This window comes from Leptopilina boulardi, unplaced genomic scaffold (assembly GCF_019393585.1).
Source record: "Leptopilina boulardi isolate dan_hultmark-lab unplaced genomic scaffold, ZJU_Lbou_2.1 LbouV2_362, whole genome shotgun sequence".
In the NCBI taxonomy this organism is placed as follows: Eukaryota; Metazoa; Arthropoda; class Insecta; order Hymenoptera; family Figitidae; genus Leptopilina; species Leptopilina boulardi.
Window position 1 is genome coordinate 4,091,765 of NW_026137932.1, and position 11,435 is coordinate 4,103,199.

Genomic DNA, 11,435 nt, shown 5'->3' on the forward strand with positions numbered 1-11,435 from the left:
CCTTGTTAAGAGCATTTGAACCTTCGTGACGTCACAAATCATGGCGCATGACACGCAAACTTCTCAGGTATGTGAAAAGCACAATTTTGAATATTTTTTAAAAAAACCTTTTGGAAAATGTTCAGAATAACATAAACTCTGTCTGTTATGTGCGGAAAATTGAAAATTTTGCGTTTAAAACGTTTTTTAAACAATGTTAAGATCACAAATCATGGCGTATGACACGCAAACTTCTCAGGTATGTGAAAAACACAATTTTGAATATTTTTTAAAAAAACCTTTTGGAAAATATTCAGAATAACACAGACTCTGTCTGTTATGTGCGAAAAATTCAAAATTTTGCGTTTAAAACGTTTTTTAAACAATGTTAAGATCACAAATCATGGCGCATGACACGCAAACTTCTCAGGTATGTGAAAAACACAATTTTGAATATTTTTTAAAAAAACCTTTTGGAAAATATTCAGAATAACACAGACTCTGTCTGTGCGAAAAATTCAAAATTTTTCGTTTAAAACGTTTTTTAAACAATGTCTACATATAAGCAATTCGTGTATTTTTCCTTACTTGTGACAACCAACTTAAACATTGTTTAATAATAGAACGTCCAAGCGCCCATCCTGCTGGAAGGGTCTTCCGGCAGGACGCTTGGACAAGCCGCTGCGTACTGCCGGCAGGATGCTTCTCCGCACATTGCGCCATCCTGCCGGCAGGATGTTCCGTCATCCTGCCGGCTGGACGCACTTTATTTAAAACATATATTTCCATTAAATTTTCTTAAATTACCACATAAAATTTTATATATTATAAATTACCTGAAAAATTTCATAAATTACCATAAATTACCCTATAAATTTCCAAAATTAGTTTTCAAATTTTTCTTTTAGATATTATAAATTCCCGCATAAATTTCATAAATTACCGTATAAATTTCATAAATTACCGCATAAATTTCCTGCAATAATTTTTAAATCTTAAATTTTGTTTGTATTACAATTATAAATTACCTCAAAAATTTCATAAATTACCGCATAAATTTCCAAAAATTACCACGTAAATTTTCTGCAATAGTTTTTGAATCTTGAATTTTTGTTTGTATTATAATTATAAATTACCTCAAAATTTCATAAATTTCCATAAATTGCCAAATAAATTTCCATAAATTACCTCATAAATTTCCATAAATTACCAAATAAATTTTCTGCATTATATATATTTTTTAATCTTGAATTTTGTTTGTATTATTATTATAACACTATGTATACAGATTTGTATCCAGCGCAATTGCGGACGGATGAAAAAGACTCAGATGAGAGTCTTTCCGAAAAAACATTATAAAATTAATATGGATTCAGATAAACATAAAAAAATATATATGGTTCGAAAGGTAATTAAAAAAGCTATCAGATCATGTAAATATCAAGTTTCTAAATTTAAATATCAGGGCTGGGTAATCGTATCAATAAACTGAGAAGAGTCCTGCCGGCAGGACCGGGCGTCGACGATCTAGCACTAAACATTAGGTCAGTTTTACAAAAATTTAACTTCTTTAAGTTGCCTAGCCTTGGGGTTTGAATTTAGAAATTTAATTTTTACATGCGCTGAAAGCTTGTATCTTTACCTTTCCAACCATATATATTTTTTTGTGTTTATCTCAATCCAAGTTAATTTTAGAAAGCGATTTCGGAGGGACTCACCTGAGTCTTTTTCATCCTGCAGGAAGGACGTTGGACGTTCTATCATTAAAAAACGTTTTATACGCAAAATTTTGAATTTTTCGCACATAACAGACATAGTCTATGTTTCTCTGAACATTTTCCAAAAGGTTTTTTTAAAAAATATTCAAAATTGTGTTTTTCACATACCTGAGAAGTTTGCGTGTCATGCGCCATGATTTGTGACCTTAACATTGTTTAAAAAACGTTTTAAACGCAAAATTTTCAATTTTCCGCACATAACAGACAGAGTCTATGTTATTCTGAACATTTTCCAAAAGGTTTTTTTAAAAAATATTCAAAATTGTGCTTTTCACATACCTGAGAAGTTTGCGTGTCATGCGCCATGATTTGTGACGTCACGAAGGTTCAAATGCTCTTAATATGTTCCTTTATTTGTACAGAATGAAAGCCCACAAACAATTTTTCAAAATTTTTTGAGATATCTCTAATTCAAAATTTATGTCAGTTTTTTTAAAAAAAATTACGTAACTTTTTTTTCTTGTTATCCAAATGAGATCAATTTTTTTCTTCAAATTTCTCACAAAAAGATGCTATTTTAAATTAATTAATTGTTATCTAAGTTTAAAAAATCATTTATTAGATTCAATAAATTGTAGTAAATAATTATTTACTTAATGAATATATAAGATATATCACATGCTTAATAATATTGAGTGTGAAGGCCAACTTTTTAACTTGCATTTGCTTTAGGAAAAAAGTAAAAAAAATTTTTAAAACTAATAGTTACTTTAATTTATTCATAAAAAATTCCAGAAAATTAAATAAATTCCCTGATTTTTCTCTGATTATTTAAATTCCCTGACTTTTCCTGACCGTTAGACACCTTGAAATTGTAAACAATTTTTTACTAGAATCAGAATTCAGGATATTAAGGGAAGTGCGCCGGTTGTGGAATATCTAAATCTGAACTTCACAATTTTATTGTAGATGAAATTCATGTTGATGACAATGTAATTAGAGATAAAATGAAATTGTTAAGTAATAAAAATACATCCTGGAACTGACAAAATACCTTCTTATTTTATTCGTAAATGTGATTTTGCGGTTGTTAAACATTTATCTATTATAAATTAATTTATTACTTAAATAAGGGGCCATCCATAAATTACGTTGCGTTTGAAGGGGAGAAAATGGTGAAAAATAGTGCAACGTAATTTATGGATGGCCCCAAAACAGGTGTATTCCCGGATGTGTGCACTGAGAAAAATAATTTCGCGATAATAAGAACATAATTTAGTTGAGCATTTTTAGTTGACGTTACTAAAATACGGTTGTCAGAACAGAATAGAAATAAAAAATTTTTTTACGTAAGCAAAAACAAAATTCATACAAACAATTCTGCAATTCTGTAAATCCTGCAATGAGTCTCAAAAAAGTATATGGAGTATAGTTAGAGGCTTTCAAGGGAATAACTCCCCCAAATCGACAAGTATACACGGAAAAAACAAACTATTTTAGCACCAAACTGCTTTATCCTTTATTAGTATACAATTTCGTTTACCTATTAAAGTATGAAATAATGCTTTTTTAGTTTAAAGTAAGTCCATACTAAATAAGTATAATGGTTATACTCTTATAGTAATAGTGGATCAATTTTATATGAAATATTAGCTTCTATATTATTATTTTTTTTATTTTGATCTCTTCACGTATACCCTTTTTGGGTTTTTACTATGTCGGTTAGCTTCTATATTAATATTTAATCGAAAAAAAATACTGTCTGTCAGAAATAGAAATTGACGATTTAATTAATGAAAATAGGCTAGTTACTGTCAATAATAAAAATGTAGGTTTTAATTAGTTTAAATTAATTAGACTATTTAAATGGACCCCGATTATTATTTATGTCATTATTCAACACTTCAACCTCGATTCGGTGAAAATTTATATTCGCCAAGTGCAAGTGCTTTGTATTTAGACATTTCACAAAATGTTAGCAATTACTGGTAAATCAATACACATTTTATTAACGTCTAATTTTTAATTCATGAAAACAAAAGTATTATCTAGCACATTTTTACAATCGAACCTTTAGTTGCTTTATTATTTTATTTTGTAAAATAATTTAATTATCCGTTAGATCTGGCTAATCAGGAAGAAATATCACAAAATACTGAAACTTTTACAGAAAATGAAAATAATGATATATTTCGAGTCAGTATCACCAACTTAAAATAGGAGAAAAAAAATTCTTCGCCGAAATGGCATGTTTTTCAAATATCATCTGAGATGGCATGTTTCACACGGCTTTCACGAATAGGCATCTTTTCCAATCTTTACGCGGAATGGCATGTTTTTCAAATATTTTCTGAAATGGCATAGTTTTCCACTAACCCGACGATACGTAGGAGTACCACAAGGTGGCGTATTATCCCCTTTTCAGTATAATGTATAACCCGCCAAACTACAAATCACACTAATGCTAACACGAAATTCATCATATATATAGACGATATATTTCTATACACTACTCAAAAATCAATCAATGAAGGTATAAACGAATTAAATGCTTCCATAAGAAAAATTTATAATTTTCTAATTTCTTTAGGATTAAACATCTCTACTCCTAAATGTAATTTCTGTATCTTTTCAAAGGCCAAAATTAATTCTGAAGAATATTCTGTACAAATAAATAATAATCACACCATCCTATGTTCACAAGAAATAAAATACATTTGACTCGCAATTAACATGGAAATCACACATACAATCCATAGCCAATAAAGTTCTTAAAGCAATCAATACCCTCAAAGCATTTTCCAAGGTCACTTGGGGTGCATCTTCCGAATCATTACTTATGATATATAAAGGTTTAGTTCGTGCTTACCTTGAATGGGGTGCGATTTTTTTTAGGCGCGACAAAGTCTCTATATTGGATAAACTTGATAAAATCCAATATGCTGCCTTAAAAACCGTAACGAGATGAAAATGATTTAATCTCAAATTGTTAGTAGGATTCGTAGAGTAGTGGTCAGTGTTCTCGTTTTGCGTTGCGTAGTTTGAGGGTTCGAGCTCCAGCAGTGTTAGGTTTTTTCCGCGATAAAAATTAATTTAAGTAGGCATAGGTAGATTATATTGTAGGAATATAAAAATTTTGTGATATAAGAAACCACGAAAAGTGACAAATCACGGTCATTATACTAAGACTAAAAATGTACAACGAAAAGACTAGGTGAAACGCACGGACGTTAAAGAAAGACCTTAAGCTCCCACCACGGAAGGACTGCGAGACTTCGAGATCCCCCACCGAAGATGCGCGTCGCCTAGTCAAAATCAGAGTAGCTCTGCGCAGATTTGTCGATTTACTCCCTCCATCGATCGTCCAACGAGCGGGTATATAAATCGGCGTTTCGAAGCTAAAAATTCATTCGCTGAGTCTCACTCTAGGGATCGAAAGCTCCGGACGAAGACCAACGCACGGTAGATGCTTAACTTATAGCTACGAATACGAAGAGTCAACGACAGCTACGACAACGATTGTTCAATCTAAGTCTCACTTAGATTGAAACTTTCTTACGTAGAGAATTGTTCTGTTCTTTAACATACAATAATTTGGTATCACCCAATTATTATAACGAAAAATTGTAAATAAGTTGATTCTTTGGCGAATATCATTGAGTTTCACTCAATGATAGCGTAAAGAGTTCCTTATTTCCCTCGTTTTTCTTATAATTTTTAAATACGATTCCAAAAAGAATAAAATCCCTTTTTTGACCGAATTATGCGCTAGTCGAAACGATCGCTTTTTTTTAGAAACTCGCAACACCCCTCAATAATTATTCGCGTTCTGTTCAACGTAATTAATATAGTTGTAAATGTTATTTCTTTTAGTTTGTACTTAAATATAATTTTATCAAGTGTAAATAAAAAAATTTTCGATAATTTATAACTCTATGTAAAACTTCTTCTTTTTAAAATTAGAAACCCTGATCCGGCGAGCTAATCCGCTTTTTTTTTATTTACATTCGTTACAATATAAAGCAAAAAGGGTGAACCAAAAAATAAGTTAGTTGAGAAAACAAAAAAAAAATTTTCATTTAACAAAATTTTTTGATTGCTTAAAAACAATAATTTAGTTGTGCGAAACAAAAAATTTGGTAGACCGAACAAAACGATTCATCAAAAAAACTTAATTCTAAAAACCAAATGGCCTAGTTGCATCTATATTAAATGAAAAATTCGGTATAGAGAGAACCAAACTTTGGTAGATGATATTAAACATTTTTCTCAGTGTGGAAATCAGCTAAAATTCATCCCGTATTTAAAAGTGGTGATAAATCATGGGTTTCTAACTACAGACCTATTTCTATTTTGAGTAATTTTTCTAAAATTTTTGAAATAATAATTGAAGACATTCTTTGGTCTTATTTATCTCCGAAGCTCTCTATGAGTCAACACGGTTTTGTTCTCGACGTTCAACACATCTAATTTATTCACATTTATCAATAATAATAAAATTGAAAATTATCTTTTATTTAATTAACAAGTTGATGTAATTTTTACAGATTTATCGAAAGTTTTTGATTGTGTCAACCATGACTTAATTATTACTAAATTAATTAAATTTGGAGTTCCATATAAAATACTTAAATTAATACGATCTTATTTAAGTAATAGAAGTCCGACAGTTTTTTTATAATGGTTTTTCTTCCTTTTTTTTTGTTCCTACCTCTGGGGTACCTCAAGGTTCTAATCTTGGACCATTACTCTTTGTTATATTTTATATATATGAATGATTTAGATGAAATTTTTTGTAATATGATTTTTTTGTTATATATGCTGATGACATTAAAATATTTAAAGCGATTAATTGTATCGATGATTGTGTGATGACCTCCAAAAAGATCTTAATATATTTAATGATTGGTGTAAAAGCAATTCTTTTGATATTAATCCACAAAAGTCTAAAATAATGACTTTCACAAGAAGAAAAGTTGCAATTAAATATGTTTATAAAATTGGTAATTTTCCTTTACAGAAAGTACATTTGTTCAAGGTTCAACAGTCTTTTTTTATATTATTCTATTAATTCCATTCTACAATATACTCGTTTTTAAAACAAATTTAAAGATTAAAGTTTTCGGATTAGAAATCCTATGTTAACTGGTGAAAACTTTGAACCCAAATTTCCTAGTTTTCAGCAATGTAAGGGGTACTGTTTTTTACCACTTATAAAGTACATAAAAAGGAACATTTTTCTAGAGTTTGAAGAAAACAACCAGCGCACTTCGCCTACCAAATACTCGTAATTTTTTTTGACAAAATATGTTTTTTTTATAAAAACAAAATTTTTTCCAAGAAAAATTGCGAAGTCTATAAAAAAATCTATTTCAAATTAAATTCTGAAATAAATTGAAAAAATTTTTAATACAGAATTTTTGTACGTACCCGAGAATAGGGGATTGGACTATAAAAATAATTGAAACCTAGTAAAGTGTCCGACATTAGAAAACAAATGCTACCAACACAGCTGCATAATTTTGTCCAAGTCCATAATTCCTATAAAATGATTTAAAATAATTACAATTTTTCATGCAAAACTTATTGATAGAATAATAATTTTACGTTTTTGATTATTTCTTTTAAGTGCAACAGTAGGTATATTTATTTTCAATATATTTTGCAAATCAGTTGAAATTTTTTTTTCAAACTATTTGCTGATAATAAATAAAGTTTAAATACAGATTAGTCACTCTGATATGAAATTTAATTCTAAATTCTGAATTTAATTCTAAATCTTTGATACTTACATCAAAGAATTGAACCCTGGCAATAGCTCGCCAAGCCATTGTACATAATAGCATTATGTAAAATGGAACTCCTATAGCTAAAATTCCACTTAATCCTGGCATTAGAATATAAGTGACTGAACAAAAGAATAAAAAAGAGAAAAGCTATTAATTTAAAATTTCATAATAAAATATCGAGACACATGTATCGTTTCTTTATAATTTTGTAATTTAAGTTGTTTTTTTGTTAAGTTAATTTTCAAACAATTGATTTATAAGATTTTACTGCATCCCGAAAATTTTAACAGTTATATAAAAAATTTTACAACATGGAAAATTGGATTAATAAAATTTTTGCAAAATAAAAATGCTTACAAATACTAAGATAATATTTAAATAAACATAATAATATTTTACACATTATTCATGTGACTCAAAATCAAGTTTCATTTAGAATTTAATCAACTTTGGTAAAAATTTATAATTTCTTACCTAAAGCACCACCGGCATATAAAACCGCACCTATCGAAGGATTCAGTGGCGTAAATCCAAAAGCAATTATGTACATAATTTGAGCAATCGAGAACATTGCCATTCCCGCGGTGAAAAGATTTGGCCACACAAGTAAAGCATCGCCGATGCAACTGAACACAAGACCCGTTAGAATTCTCCTTGAAAAAGTGTATCTGAAATCAAATTTTATTCATTTTTAAAATGAATTACGTACGTGAAATGTAAAGGGGTTCGAATATCAGCGTCGTTATCTGATTTTCCATATAGTTTCCGCCTATACGGGTGGAAAATATAAGAAACTGAAGTCCCATGGGAGAAACTTCTTCTTCTTCTTAATGACTAGAGGCCTAGCCAACTGTCAGAACAAACAAACTAGAAGAGGAAAAAGTCTCCAGAGTAGACTGAATGAAATATATATGGATAATCTTCTTCTTCTTCTTAAATGACTTGAGGCTTAGCCAACTGTCAGAACAATAAACTTAGAAGACGAAAAAGTTCTAGAATACACTATATACTACACTGTTGGTAATACAGGTTGGACAACAGCAAAGTAAATCCAGCTTATAGGAAATTTGAGATTGAATCAAATATATTGTTCGCTTGGAAACAGACAAGTCGAGTACAAGGAAAATGAATTTGCCATAAGTTGAATTCATTCATAAATCATAATAAATTCCCATGAGAAGAATACATGCGAGAATTGAATTCAAAGCGTATAGGGCATACATTGATATATATATATAATTGATCTCAATAACAATTTCTAACTTTCTATCAGAAAAATTAAAACAATGGAAGGTTAAAGTAAGACTACTGAAGTCGAGCTTTCTCTAGGTAAAACAATGAGACACAAACTCACATTGAGTGAGAAACATCAATTGTACTTGTAAGGCGGGAAAATGTTCACACCGGGTTTCAAACACCTTAAATATACTTAAACCTTGAACAAGGGGTATGCAGTTAAGATATTAAACTGTCGAATACCACAACACTGCAGGGTGACACCGCAGATATACAAAAGATGTTTACATAGTTCCACAAAGCATTATAAACAGCAGAGGTCACAGCACGATAACAGTGAGTCACTTCAAACTCAGATACAACCAGTAAAATTCATGAAAAGTCATACTGAACAGAATAAAATAAGTCCTCAGGGTAACACAAAAAATTTTAATATTTCACAAAAAGGTTACGATGGGCGAGAGTAGAAGTCACACTCGCTTATAGAAGAGAAATCAGGATTAGAACAAACTTTGAAGAACACCTCGGAGAGCACGTGGTAGAACGAACGGTTTAAAAAAAGGTTAAAAAGTTGCTTTTAAAAGCAGAACAAATCATATATATTCACAGCACAGAACTTGGCTAAAAATGAACTAGAACCTCGACTAGAACTTGTTTGAACAAATCAAAGGTAGAACAAAATCAATGTTAAATGCATGGAGTGCCGGAACTAATTCCGTCCGGTCACAACCGCTGCCCTTCACGTTTCTAATCATATGTGGATAATACAGACCAAAAAGCAAAGAAGCAAATTCGGATAATAAGAAATTCGAAATTGAGTCAAAAGCGTTTATTATCACTTAAAAACGGGCTTCGAGAGGAGTATACATGAAAGAATCGAATTCAAAACAAATAGGCTAGGTAGACATCAATATGAATAAAATTGTTCTTAATGACAATTTCTGTCGATAAAACAAAACGAAATGATCGACTTCTAAAGCTAAACGACTCCTTCTGAGGTAAAACAGAGCAGAATGAAACAAACTCCGACTTGTTTCAAAAACATCAATTACTACTGTAACGAGAGATATTAAAGTATTGAAGTCCACAGCTCTGCAAGGACACAGAAAGTCAACACAATGAGTTACTCTAAACTCGAACAAAACCATAAAAATCACAACTAAAGCGCGGAAGTGTAGAACAGCACGAAATAGCATTTAAAAATAGAAGAAATGGGCTCTTCAGAAAAAAATGGGTCAAAAACTCAAACAATTCAGCAGAACAATTACAGTGAGCGAGAGTAAAAGTCTCACACTCGCCTGAAGAACCAAAAACATATTGGGATTGGCGGTCTAGTGACTTTTACCTACTTCGTCAGACATTTTAGTTTTTATTTCTCTTTCTATCGTGTTAATTAAAGAAAGATGAAAAAGGAAAATGGTTGTCCGAAGTAGGTACACACCAGATGGCGTATTGAAGTTTAGCCAATCCCAATAACGGACCAAATTCAGAACAAACTTCGAGGAACACTGTTACGTCCGAAGATATAAAATAAACAAATAATTTTTATATAAGATTTATTTATATAATCTTATATAATTTTTATTTTTGAGTTTAGACTCTCGTCTACTAACTCGGGAATTTTCAGTAATAATTTTTTATTGAAGAATAAGGGAATTGAATTTATAAGGATTTGAGAAAAATTATAATGCACAACTTTGCACCTTCATTTTCTCGGAAAGGCAAATTTGATAATTATTATTGGGATCTGACTTTCGTACACATGCCATCTGGTGTTGAAAAATGTAACTAGTTTTGGATAACTGTTTGTGTCACTTGCAATTGTAGTTCCGCTGTCATTGTTAATTATTTTATCATTATGAATGAAGCTACATTTTTACCGCGTGAGACTACCAGCTGTCAAGTTCGAACTCTGTGAGTGATGTTGAACAAAAGATAGAGTTTTGGTCAACATATAAACATCGCGACATTCCAAATCACCGAATGCTTGGGAAACCTTTCGAGGATGATGCCCAAAATCGGTGGCCCCAGGGAAAAGAAACGAAAACTCGTTGTCGTTCAAACAAAGCAGCTTTATGCATGCCTCTGTTTATGGGCTCCGGTTCTAAAGATCACAGCATCTCTGACAGATTTCTCTCTCGGCTCAGAAAGATCCGGCATGGAGAAGACTTCAAAAAGGCGTCTAATTGCGCTGTTCTGGTATTTACTAGATTACTGCCAATAGATCTATTGGCGATAGAATGTGGCAGGAAATTTTTTAGCTTAACACAGATCTGGCAGGTACTTCAGAACGTAACGATAGACTCAAAGTGGTAATACGCAGAGAAGTCACAGATAAGAACATGGTTTCAATTATTTTGCAGAGCGTTGACTCTTGATGAGAAGTTGAGTCCTTCATTACGCAAATAATGAGGACTAATGAGAACGACAGGAGGATGAGGTTACCCTGGAATTAGTTGAGGATTTAGGTAAAGAGACTTCCATGGGCGATGTTCAAAGCTTGATGGCAGTTCCGCCAGGAGAGATGAGTCTCAAAAAGAGTGAGGTTTTCAGTGGGTCGGTCAGAATAAGAACGGTCATCCCCACATTATCTAAGAGTACTTACTCCAGGTATCTGATTTGGAAGTAAGCCTCCAAGGTTGTGCAGATTTTCCACTTTCCTCGTAAAAAAATAGGTTGCTTCCAGATTAGCTAGGAAACAAGAACAAATTTA

General features: G+C 31.2%; 1 protein-coding gene across 1 annotated transcript in view; it reads right to left on the reverse strand.

Moving 5' to 3' along the window:
* Positions 1 to 11,435, reverse strand: part of LOC127286519 (lysoplasmalogenase-like protein TMEM86A) — a 32,221-nt gene that overhangs the window by 2,817 nt on the left and 17,969 nt on the right. Inside the window, exons 3-5 of the mRNA XM_051312963.1 lie at positions 7,961 to 8,154; positions 7,490 to 7,605; positions 7,128 to 7,238 (exon numbers count right to left, since the gene is read on the reverse strand). Coding sequence (XP_051168920.1) covers positions 7,128 to 7,238; positions 7,490 to 7,605; positions 7,961 to 8,154 — 421 coding nt within the window. The remainder of the gene's footprint in view (positions 1 to 7,127; positions 7,239 to 7,489; positions 7,606 to 7,960; positions 8,155 to 11,435) is intronic.